Genomic DNA, 12,830 nt, shown 5'->3' on the forward strand with positions numbered 1-12,830 from the left:
TTTGCCGGACTTGCAGAAGTCATTTGAAGTATTTTGTGATGCTTATGGTCATAGTCTGGGTGCGGTCTTGATGCAAGAAGGCCATGTCATTGCTTACGAGAGCCGATTGTTCTCTAGGCCGGAGATGACAGCACAAACATATGAGAAAGAGCTTTTGGCAGTGATCCATGCTCTTACTTAGTGGCGGCACTACCTACTCGGAGCGGATTTTACTGTCTTTACAGACCATCAGAGTTTGCGCTACTTCTTGTCACAGAAGCAACTTTCGGAAAAGCAAATGCGGTGGGCGAACATCTTGTCACAGTTTCACTTCCAGATAGTCCATGAGCACGGACAGAAGAATGTAGTGGCAGATGCTTTGTCTCGGAAGCCATTGGATCTGGCTATTTCCGCGATACATCATAGGAGCTTCGAGGATGTGGTCGATCAGTATGCCACACACAGATACAGATTTTGCGGATATTTTCACACGGATACGGGATGGGGAGACAGTAGCTGGATACTCCCTTCGGAAAGGCTACTTGACAAAAAAGAGCGTTACACAACCGTTGAGGGAAAAGGTTATAACTGAATGCCACTATCCACCTTTTACGAGTCACCGCGGCATTGCTACCACCATAAAGGGGGTAGAGAGATACTTCTTTGGGCCGAGACTCAAAAAGGATGTGGAAGAGTTTGTGCGCAATTGCTTAGTATGCCAGAAGGTCAATTTTGGCAAGCATAAGGCACAGGGATTGTTAAAGCCTTTACCCATACCCACCCGCTCCTGGAAAAGTATGGAAATGGATTTCACTTTTGATCTCCCGAGAACACAGAATGATCACGATGATTTTCCGATTACATGGCACGTCTGAGACGATTATCTCCGTCAGAGACCCCAGATTTATGAGTTTGTTTTGGAAGGCAATTTGGGAGAACATTGGCACGCAGTTGCAGTTCTCGTCATCGTTCCACTTGCAGACTGACGGGCAATTTGAGATTGCCAATTCAGTGATTTTAGATTTATTGAAGTCTTGTATCTCAGATCAGAAGACTCAATGGGAAAAGAACTTACCTTTGGTGGAATTTGCCTACAATAACATCATACACTCTTCGACGGGGTAGACGCCATGTGAGATTGTTGAAAGTGCTACGAAGGTTCCATCCTTCCTGAGCACGAAAGATTAGATATTTGAAGCGGATGAATATTCGCGAGATTTGGATACGGCTTTTGCCAAGGTTCGCGAGACTTTGCAGGAGTCTCAAGAACGACAAAAAAAGGAAGCGGATCGCAATCGTCGCGACTTGAAATTGAAGGAGGATGATTGGGTGCTCTTACGTTTTGAGAAGGCACGCCTACAAAAGAAAAAGGGATAGGAGAGGCTTTTTCCAAAGCTTAGTATGCGATACTACGGACCTTTCAAGATCACTGACAAGATAAATGATGTCTCCTTCCGATTGAAACTGCCAGATACTTGGAGGATTCACAATGCATTGCATGTGAGTCTCTTGAAACCTATTAAGGGTGATGTGCCTGATGATGGGGAGCCTGATGAGCAACCCAAAGTGGAAGAAAACGAGGAGATCCTTGTTCCTAAACACATTTTGGCACATAACGATACGAAGAAAGGTAAAGTCCGAAGGCGGTTCTTGGTTAAGTTCAAGAACTTTCCTGCATTTGATGCGAAGTGGATGGAGGAGGAGGACCTAGCAGATACTCCTTGGATTGTCAAGTGACACATCCCAACCCTATGTGTCCGTGGACAAGCTACACCACAGCAGGGTTCAGTCAATCCGATCAAGTTAGATTAGCAATGATATGGCACTTTTGTGAGTCTATTCGTAGACCGTGCATGCCCAGTCACTTAGCATAGATGCATATTCTCCGGTTGCACTCAGCATGATCATCGGAATTCCCATCAGAATCCATTAGCATCAATTAGGAGAATTTTCCAGTGCATTTAGCCTATTTTCCTATTTATTGGGATTTTCACTTATTATTTTTAAGTGACTTTCCAACAAAAGTCGGTAGGGCAATTTTACTAGTTAATATATAAGAAAACCAAAGTTCACACTTTCTCGCAGAAGAGGCAGCAGGAGTTTCCCGCTCAATAGGCAACTTCTCAGCAGTACCCCCCCATGAACCCCCATCAGCCTCAGCGTTTTTCCATCGCCAGGAACTCCCTTTCCTCAGCGTTTTTTTTCAGCCTTGCTTGATCGCAAGAACCCCTTGCATCTGGCGTTAGCAGATCAGTCCCCCAAGCCACAAAACCCTTAGCATTTTCAACAGTAAAAACGCAGCCTTGACCAGCGTTTTTGCAGCGTTTCAGACCTTGAAGTGCAGCCCTAATCCAGCGTTTTCTCAGCCATGGGAGCAGTCTAAAAACGCAGCCAAAGGTTAGCAGATCTCAGCGTTTTCATTTTCAGCAATCAGCGTTTTTGATCAGCAGTCTCAGCAGGGATAGAAAAGCAGTTTTCAGCCTATGAATCGATAGCAGAACCACCCCATTCAGTTGCAGATGATCCCCCAAGTTTAGCCATAAAAACACAGCCAAAAACAGTCCATTTTCAGCCTTGAAAAAGTCCCAGAAATTCAGCATCTAGAAGATCTCAGATTTCAGCCCAAGTCGCCGTCGTCATCACTGTCGTCGTCGTCGTCATCGGCATAGTACCATTGCATCTGCATTGTACGCATTTGTGCAATCAAGTAGACCACTCTCGCCGTCGAGAGTGGGGCCTTCGGAGGAGGGTTTTACAAACCTCTCGGTGTCGTATCTCTTCTCTCTCCTCCTCTCAGTCTCATTCATTTGCACGCACAACATCCACTCACTTTGTTCGTGATCATAGCACTCTCCATAAGACGGAAAGCTCTCTCTTTCCCTAAGAACTAAAAGGAACCTTGAGCAATAAAGATCACTAATCTTGAGAAAATACAATATTCATTCCGCTGCACCTTACATGGATTGTGAACCTTTACCTCGATGTTTTGGTTTAGCATAGTCTACTCCAAATGGAACCCAGAATTCAGCTTGGCCGGAGATCTGGTGCAGTGGGATGCACAAGAGGGGAGTCACTCCGCTCCTTTGTCAACAGATGCCTCGATTTTGATACTAAAGTCACTGATGTCTCTTTGAGCTTCAGGGATACTGATAGCTGACAATATTCTGCTAGATGACTTTATGAAATGGAATTCCTGATAATTATATTGATTTGTTTCTTCACTTCTTTTGAGTGCAGGAACTGATGGACGAAATGACTTGAGCATTTTGGTCTACTTGATCTCGAATAGACATGGTTGCAATAGGGGTTAGTCAATCGGACATCGATGAGGTCCCGATTGGACCTAGATGTGATTGCTAGCTACATTGCCGATAAATAATGCTCTAAGATCCGAATGAATGTTGAATTTTCAGTCTGGTGATGTCCTGTGATGTCGTGTGATGTAACTGTCGATTTTGTACATGTGCTAGATGTGTGTTCCTAGTACGTAGGTACTAACAATCAGTGTCTGCTAAGACGGTTTATGGCTTTTGTCGGTTTTGCAGGCGTAATCGCGGTCGATTACAATGCTTTCAAGAGGGGGGTATGTCTGACGTGGCTATGGACAGCAGAAACCCTAATTTTCGAAAATCGCGGAGGTTTTTTTTTTTTTTTGAAATTTTGAGCGACGCAAATCTCAGCTTTTTGCTATGATTTGGGAGAAAGAGAGAGAAAAAGAGAACTTGCTTTTTACTGGCTCTCATTGAGATAGAGAGAGAGAATCTGCTTTTGCTTTCAAGCTTTTGGGGCTCTGCTTTTGGGCATCCCTTGTAACCTTTAAATAAGTGGTGAGGGTCTCACTTCTCAGAGCATTTGGACGCAGAGTCTGAGAGTGAAACCCTAACCGCTCTCTTGTACTTTGATGATTGATTAATATAAAAAGAAATACTGGAAGGGGAGCCAGTCTTTGGGGCCAATATCTCTAGGCACGGAACTTTGTTGGGCCAGTACAAATCTATTGTGATCTGTGAATTGTTTTGAAGTGGTTATTTGGTGCTGTCGCGGTTGATTCTTGACTTGGAGTGTCCAAGTCTGTTACAAACCTTGAGCACAGTTCGGAGCACTCATCTTGAGCAAAGCGCAAACAATCATTCCGCTGCACCTAACAGCTTGAAACTATACCTTTGAGTGACACACAACATCGTTTTTTGCATCAAATAGCCGTCCGTATGGAATAGCCTGAAACTGTCTCCCCATTCTGTATCCGGTTAAAAATGTCAACAAAGTCAAGATCTATGGCATACTAGTCAACCATATCCTCGAAGCTTCAGTGATGAATCGCGGAAATAGCCAGAACCAAGGGTTTCCAAGACAATGCATCTGCCACTAAGTTTTTTTGTCCCTGAACATGGACAATCTGGAAGTGAAACTGTGACAGGATGTTAGCCCATCGCATCTGCTTTTTCGAAAGCTACTTCTGTGACCAAAAGTAGCGTATACTCTAGTGATCTGTAAAGACTGTGAAATTGGCTCCGAGTAAATAGTGCCGCCACTGTGTAAAGAGCATGAATCACTGCCAATAGCTCTCTCTCATATATTTGTACCATCTCTGGCCGTGAAAACATCCTGCTTTCATAAGCAATGACATGGCCTTCTTGCATCAACTGCTCCCACACTATGACCACAAGCATCACAATAAACTTCCAATAGCTTTTGCAAGTCTGGCAAAGCCAACACTGGTCCGGTAGTCAATTTCTCTTTGAGCATCTAAAAAGCGGTCACCTCCGTCGGTCCCCACGTGAAAGGGACTCCTTTTTGAGTTAGTAAATGCAAAGGTAAAGCTATCTCTGCAAACTTCCAAATGAACCGCCGATAATAAGAGCACAAGCCCAAAAAGCTTTGAACTTCATGAACATTCTTTAGCTCAGGCCAATCGCATATAGTCTTAATTTTGGCCGGGTCCATCTGTACTCATTCTGTTGAGACGATGTACCCCAAGAAATGTATCTCCAATAAGAAAAACTCACTCTTTTTGGCATTGATGCCCAATCTATGCTTTCGCCATGCCTGAAAGACCTATAGCAGATGATGTCTGTGTTCTAGTTTCTTCTTGGAGAAAACTATAATGTCGTCAAAGAAAGTACCCACAAAAGATCCATTCTCTCGGAATATCCTATCCATCATCCGATTAAGTGTTGCTGGAGCATTTGTGAGTCCAAAAGGCATCACCAAATATTCATATAAACCAAAAGTTATTCGCTCCCGGAGCAATTCGAATCCGACGATATCTACTCTTTAGATCAATTCTGCTAAAACAAGAGGATCCTTGTAGTCTGTCGAGAATATCATCAATCCTTCGATAGGGAATCGGTTCTTGATGGTGATTTTATTGAGAGCTCTATAATCGATGCACATTCTCCAAGATCCGTCTTTCTTTAGTACTAAGATGACGTGCTAGGTTGGATGAGACCCTTTTGTAGACGTTCCTTTACTTGATTCATTAATTCTTCATTTTGGGCTCAACTAACTCGATAGGGTGGCCGGTGGTGTACTTCCAGCAATCAAATCAATCGTATGGTCCTCAAGACGAGGTTGAGGTAACTCGCATGGTAGGCCTTCAGAGAAGCAATCAACCTATGTGTGCAGAAATTCTTGTAGTTTATCTAATTCAGACATATTGGTTCATTGTTCATCATTCAATTCTTTCAAGTAGATCGAGTAAACAAAAAGACTGGATTTCATTAATTTGAAAATGGCCGAAGCCGATACAATAGGGATGGACTCCCCTTTCAATTTCACATCAAGCACAATTTTCTTGCCCTTCTCATTCGTCAAAGTAGCTTTCTTGGCCCAATAATCAACCACGGCGTTGTTCTTGTGGTACTAAGGAATTCCTAGGAGAACGTCACACCCTTCCATGATGTAAAGTCATCATGTCCTAAATATCCCTGACAATGCAAACGAAGTTTGCCAATGACAGGCGTAATGGCAACATCCCATCCGTGTGTCGCTAAAACTGCCTCGGCCTGTGGCCCCATTCTGTTGGGCATAATTCCAAGTCGAGCCCCTAATTCAGGTGAAATGAAGTGGGCCTTGGCTCCTCCGTCAAAGAAGATGAGGGCTTCCTAATCTCGTACTTTGCCCCATGCGCGGCAAAGTTCTATGATTTCGTCCATCTCATTCGGGACGGTCCCCATACAATCTGGTCTCAGTCTGCTTTCATCTTTCCTTTTCTGCCACGTTCTTCAACGGCTCTGGAACTCTCTAGCATGTCTTCTGAGTGTCCTCGTTGTGCCTTTTTTGGGACACCTTGCAGATATGTGTCCTTGTTCTCCGCAATCAAAAACACTTCCCCTCCTTGAGATGGTCTGATCTCTATTCCTCGATCAATTGGGGTCATGCATCCTTCTTTTCTTGAAACTTCCTTCTTCTTCTATTAACATTCGTCGAATTTTGTCTGGTCCTTGGTGTCGGAACTTGATCGGTGGGGTAAGTCAAGTTACCCGAATGCATAGCAAATCCTGCTTAGCATGTCCCATCAAATGTTGTATGGACTCTAATTTCTGCTCAAGGAAGTAATCTCGGATCTCTTTGGGAAGTCCATAGCAAAATCGCTCGATTTGTTGCTTGAAAATGACCTTCTTAAGAGAAAAGGCAGGTAGAAAAGCATCCCAAAATCTCTCACAATAAGCAACCAAAGTGTCAATCTTGGTCATCCAAAGATGGTTCCAAGCATTAATCACATCCCATTTGTACTCCTGAGTCACCCAAGAGGAAATAATGAGCCGTTTGAACTTTAACCACTTGGTCGGGGCTTCTTTCCTTAAGAGAAGAGTGGACCACCACGTTCGTGCATTTCTCTTTTAAAAATGATGTTGCTCTCCTTAGTTTGAAGTGCTTTGAGTAGCGCCCTCGAGAGAATGCTATGTCAAACTGTTGAATAAAGGCTAAAGCCTTGGGAGCATCTCGAAACCCTGAAAAGGATTCAAACTTTACTGCATGTCCACCTCCTTAAATTCCTTGGTCTTTTTGTCCTTGTCCTCGAGAAAATCATATTGGTTGGCTCTATAAAAGGAGTGCTTCTTTGAGTAGAACATGTAGTTATCAGAGTCCGAACTCTCAGAGGAGGATGAATCCTCGTCAATATTGTCAGAACTCTTCTTTGCCTTCTTGTTGTTCTTTCCAAATTTATAGTTCTTTCTTCGTTTCTTGCCCATTCTGTCCTCATCACTCCTCAAATCGGAAGAGGAAGAGCTATCCGAACTATCAAAAGAAGATGAGGACGAACTGGACAGTCCTTCAAAGCGTACATGCTTCTTCTGTTTTCTTGGACTTGCAAAAGAAGATTGACCGCCCAAATAACTAGGGTAGTCAGTCCCCTTGTTGCAATTCTTGATTGTTTCGCCACCCCAAAAGTTGGTTGACTCGTCTTTCGACGACGTCATCAAGTTCTTCAATAAACATCCTTGGGGTAGGAGGTTTCTTGAGGGCCGATTTTATTGGCGTGTCAATGGCGTTCTGCCAATGCGTATGCACTTCGTCAATTGGGTGTCGGATCAAAAATTTGGTATATTGTGGATCCTTCGCAAACTGGAGCATCTGCTTTATGCACTCATCAGTCTCCAGGTTGGTTCTCAGTTGTACAGCTTGTCCAAGTGGCTCATCAAACCTATGTGCGCGTGACAACTGGGATGAGCCATGACCAATACAAAGAGCACGTGTCCCATGATATAGCTCTCTCAATAAACAAAGCAAAAGAAAATAGGTCCAACATTGAGCAGATAATTGCTAAAGGCCAACAGCATACCTTCTATTTTATTCGATTAAATAATAATCTTGCATAGCCCGATACATCTTAACACGGTACAATAACAGTCACATCGAGAAGTAACACATATGGCAGCAGATTAGGCTTTTGCTTGAGAAACTGATAATAACAAATTATTCCACACAGATGAAAAACTTAGAGGTGGCTAGGGATCCAGAATCAATTCCAGACCTTGTTATGTGCAGCCGAACCCCCATACTGAACCGCAAGCACATCACCCATCCTTTCATACAGATCCATCAATGTCACTGCCAAGCCACTATTGGATCCAATCCTAGGCACAGAGGAGAGGCCAAGGGCATACATCTGTCTGCCTAATGCTGCCAACCCAAAAGCATATTGTGCCACATTTGTGCGATCCAGACAATCAATGCAGTTTGATCTCAAAACTCCTTGCTGGAGAAAACCTTGAGCCGACTGCTCAGCACAAACTTCAGGCTCAACTTCCTGTCTTTGGTGGCAGCTTTCCTCCCCACTATAAGCAAGTCCATTGTTAGAAGAACACAAATGAAAGGCACTCAAGCATTATCAACTTGACACCAAATTATAACCTAGTCTACAAGCATACCTACATTGAAGAATCACATATGGGCTCTTCATGCGTGGTATCGAAATGGACTTCAGCATTCCCACTGTAATAAAATCCTGTCATATCCAGAGCATCAAGAGCTATTGACTCCAGAACTTCCAGCACATTTGCAGACTTCCTGTAACAAGAAACCCATTCCACTATTGATATATATTCAACCCCAGAAATGAGACCTGGTAAAAAATTTATATGGGGGAACTCAGATTCAATAAGTCCAGCATAAGCTCCAAGTGCAGAATTGAAAAAACCCACCTTCTTGAGAACATATGAAAATCCCATTGTATAAACTTTACTCGCTCTGCCTTTGGAAGGGCGTGATTTAGATATGCAACAGCACTTGCAAATTCACGGCATAGAATGGTCTCACGAGGTCTCTTCTCAACAGTCTGGTCACATTGAAATTTGAAATGGCAAACCAATTAATACACAAAAATGTCACGCTTGCAATATGAGACATAATAACCACCCAAAGTCTCAGTTTTTTGGCTTAGGCACAATAAATAATTGCCGGACAGGAGAAAAAAACAAAAGTCCAAAACTTCCCCAGGACTTAATTTGGTCCAAATTGCACAATGTGCATGCAGCTTTGAATCAAAATTCAATATGCCAATTGTAGAAAATGAACTGAGTCGTGAAAAAGTACAGCCAAACAAAACTAAAACTAAGGCAAGCTAAAAATGACAGTTCCATCGTAGTTAAGTTCAAAGATAAGCTCCACTAATTGCTGACAGGAACATGCTCTCTATTCAATCTATTTAAAAAAGTGAAATTGATTTAAGAAATACCTTCACAAGATTCAATACAATAACTGGGTTTCCATATCTGCTTGCAAGGTTTTGAAAATGCAACCTCGTAGCCTCATAAGTAGGATCCTTTTTGTGTACTGTTACAGTATAGCATGACAAAAACTGAAGAGAGAGTGAACAAGTCCATGGTCGATCGAAACAGCCATCATCATAAGCAACACCTAAAAGGACAGAGATTGCCAGATTTCTTACACACAATGTCTGGCTTGGGGCTGAGTATTGACGTTTCTTGGGACCAGAAGAGAGGAATGGATCCTCGATGTTGAACAACTGAGCTGATCTGGCTACAACTTTCATTTTTTTCTTCATGAACTAGTTGCTCTGTCTCGACATCATTTGCCACTCGCCCTTTTGCGTTGACTCCCCGCTTGAGATATCTTCAAAAATCACAACCAGTAAACTTTTCAGGTAATGTATGTGGAGCCTATGCTTGAAGCCCCTAATGACAATCAAACTTCTGAATACAAACACAGAGACACAAGGCCCACAAAAACGAATGAGTCTCGTGTGCACAATGTTCACACACTCCATACACAACCTCCAAAGTCTCTGCCCAAGTGCTGAGGACTTCTTACCTTGTACCAGCAAAATGCCTAGAGCGCCTGGCAATAAGAGTCAGAATAAATTGAGCACTGCCAATGCTCAGCTTAACCTGATGCAAACCAAAACCAGCTACGTTAGTAAATTTATAGATTCTTGACAGTCTGTAGAAACAAAATATTCTCAAATCACAAGATCAAACCTGTTGGAAAAAGCCATGAACTAGTGCTACTGTCCAGTGCGAGCTTCTTAGTTCACTCCGAATTTCTTGCGTAAGATATGCATTCCAAACAAACATATCATCGTAAGGCATTCTGTCGCGCTGACTTGCCTTAACATTGTTTTGCAAACACCACATGATACGATATGTATAACTGAAGAAGAAATCCTTCGTGAGATCTATTGATGTAAAAAGCCTCTTGTACCTGCCCCATTCCAGAGACAACTATTACCCCCAAGAATCACATATAAACAGCTTGGCAGAGTTACCAAGTACAACTTATATGCATGAATGGACCATTGTTTAAGATTGAATTATCTGGAACCTGCTCTCGGCCTTTAATCGTGCGATGCTTGACAGAACGGAAGGATGAGGCACTGTTAACAGCAGGCTTTCACCTACACCATAAATAGCATGACCGCAGATATTACCAAGCAATCTGCGCTTCGTAATGAGAATCATGTAATAGGGCTCCAAAAATTTGATAAAGCCTGCAACAAACCAAGATAATAATGTGACACATTGGTCCACTAACATTTTTATAGAAAGAGCATTGACTCAACACCAAAATGCTTTTGCACACAATTTCCTGAAGCAATCCTGAAAATCAAAGCAGGAACTAACCCACAATGCCATACGCCTTTGTTACAAAATTTACACCACCACATGAGCGATTTCCCTCAACTAATCTCTTCAGAAGGTCATTGCAGTCCTGCTTGGTGTAGATGGCTGGATCCTCATACACATTAAGCCCGGTAGGTTCAGATCTGTCAATCTTCAGAACTCTCCATCGTAACCCAGTTTTGTCCCTTCCCACAAGATAAAATCTCTGCAAAACAAATGAAGCATGTTTTCAATCCCCAAAGCATTCCTTTCTATAGCACAAAAGTTAGCATCTTGCAACTCATTTTAATTCAGCGAATGCAAGTCACCAGAAAAAGATATTACTTCAAGGACACTTTGCACCTGCACAGGTCAATGAGAATAAGAGATTGTACCGTTTGAGTTTCATACACCATAAACTTCTGCAGTGAGTAGCTGTTAGGCTCAAGGTCGGCATCGCTCTCCACAAAAGGTCTTGTGCCCTTTGAGGAGCATTCACTCATTGCGGCCTGCGAGAGAGCACTGCACTGCCAGAGAGGCTGTAGTTCGCCTAAGTAATTCCTGACACTTCAGTTGGTAATAGGCCTTCAATGTGGTCAGCACAACGCATTCGACGTAGGCTTCACAAGGTGAACTCTCAGACGAGGATACAAAGATGACAAATGGCAACGAAAATGCATATACAACAGAGAAGAGAGGAGCTATGCAGCTAATTTACAAAGCAACACACACAAGTGTTTGAAGAGACTCCGCAGAAAGCCTTAATAATTTGGGCGCTCTAGCAGGTCGAGGAGGTTGCTAATCTTGTGACGTGTTAATGCGAATCCAAGGGCCTAGAAGTTTTCATCGGATGGCCCGTCCTCCTGCGAAGAAGAGCCATATGAGGTGCAGCAAGCGGTCATGATGCCACATCAAAGCCGGGGATTGAAGCCAGCAGCCCACGAAATGGGGACGGAGGAGGAGAAAATCAGATCAGCAGAGCGCGTGTGTTGGAATGTACGGAGAGTTGGGCGGCCAGATCTATGTCTGCGAAATCGAGCGTGTGCGTGCGCGCTAGCGTGTGTGCGTGTCTCTGCGTGTGCGCGCTTTCGCAACTGCTGAAGTGTTCTACCCTCATAATTGAGGCGTGCACGGCTAGGGCAATGACAGAACCTGAGGCCTACATTATGCGCTTTGCTTGTGGGCTAGCTCTTCGTGTGCAGGCTATGGCGTTGGCAGCCTGTGGGGACTCTTGTGCGAGGTGTCGCGAAGGTGCTGATGAGTAGCCATTGAAAATGGGCTCCGCCATGCACAAGGCCGTCGCCGTGACCTCTCCTCCGAGTCGTCCTCTCTCTCTCACACACACGCAGATCACAAGTAAACCGAGAGTAGAGAGAGAAAGTAGACTCCGAAAAGGTGCCGGCAAGAGCACCGGCCCCGTGCCAGCTCTGCATGCACACGTCCCCCTCGCTTCCCCTCTTCCCTTTTGCCTTCTCCTTTTACCCTTTTTCTCTCGCCCAATCATCATCACAGCTCTCTATACTTGGAATAGTTGAACTCTCAATGCATGCTCGCATGTGCCCGAAAAGCTACTTTACACACTACTTTTGGAAGGCCTTGACTAAGGTGGTCTGTGTTAATGACAACTACTTGGGAAGGGTAGGGATTTGTAATTTTGTAGGCATGAAACACAGAAGTGAGGAATATGCCATCGTTCATTATGCATATAGTCAATGCCACGATTTGGCATGCAATTTTTACGAGCCAAATTGTGAAGCACTATGCAGCTCAAATTCTTTTTTTCAAAAGGAGAATGTTGAATTATAGAAAAAAAAGGAGAAAACCACATAGCAGACGACTCAGAGTCATTACACCCAACCGTAAAAAACTAGACAAGTAGTCATGTATCACAGAAAGCTTAGAAGGTTCATATAAATTCAAAGTAACTATTCTTCATCTTTGCCATTGAAAAGACTTTTGGAGCTCACTAACATCACATTGAGAAGCATCTATTACATGAGACTCGACTTCTCTTATTAAATTAATGAGGTTGAGGGAGAGTTGAACAAAAGTAGTTGAGTGAGGCAAGCCAAACCAAGATTTATTCCTTTCAATCTAAACTTCCCAAAGGTAAGCACCCCTAAAACAAGTCCATATAGGGGCACTACCAACAGAAAATTTATCCAAGAGACTTGAGAAGGACTAGTAGCATTGGCTCTTTGTAGCTCTTTTTTAAATTGAGTGTTGGAGTTATGGTTGCAGAGAAACGCACACAGATTGGAGAAGACGAAGGAAGCTCAAGGCACA

At 43.4% G+C, this 12,830-nt stretch overlaps 1 protein-coding gene across 1 annotated transcript in view; it reads right to left on the reverse strand.

The window, feature by feature from the left end:
- LOC147464351 (phosphatidylinositol-3-phosphatase SAC1-like) overlaps positions 1 to 11,841 on the reverse strand; it is a 38,715-nt gene extending 26,874 nt beyond the window's left edge. Inside the window, exons 1-10 of the mRNA XM_086514360.1 lie at positions 10,940 to 11,841; positions 10,566 to 10,770; positions 10,267 to 10,432; positions 9,924 to 10,146; positions 9,757 to 9,833; positions 9,374 to 9,558; positions 9,161 to 9,258; positions 8,628 to 8,761; positions 8,359 to 8,493; positions 7,958 to 8,261 (exon numbers count right to left, since the gene is read on the reverse strand). Of these exons, the coding sequence (XP_086370486.1) occupies positions 7,958 to 8,261; positions 8,359 to 8,493; positions 8,628 to 8,761; positions 9,161 to 9,258; positions 9,374 to 9,558; positions 9,757 to 9,833; positions 9,924 to 10,146; positions 10,267 to 10,432; positions 10,566 to 10,770; positions 10,940 to 11,047 (1,635 nt within the window). The 5' untranslated portion in view covers positions 11,048 to 11,841. The remainder of the gene's footprint in view (positions 1 to 7,957; positions 8,262 to 8,358; positions 8,494 to 8,627; positions 8,762 to 9,160; positions 9,259 to 9,373; positions 9,559 to 9,756; positions 9,834 to 9,923; positions 10,147 to 10,266; positions 10,433 to 10,565; positions 10,771 to 10,939) is intronic.
- Between the last annotated feature and the right edge of the window lie 989 nt (positions 11,842 to 12,830).

This window comes from Adiantum capillus-veneris, chromosome 1 (genome assembly GCF_014529385.1).
Source record: "Adiantum capillus-veneris isolate H3 chromosome 1, ASM1452938v2, whole genome shotgun sequence".
Taxonomy (NCBI): domain Eukaryota; kingdom Viridiplantae; phylum Streptophyta; class Polypodiopsida; order Polypodiales; family Pteridaceae; genus Adiantum; species Adiantum capillus-veneris.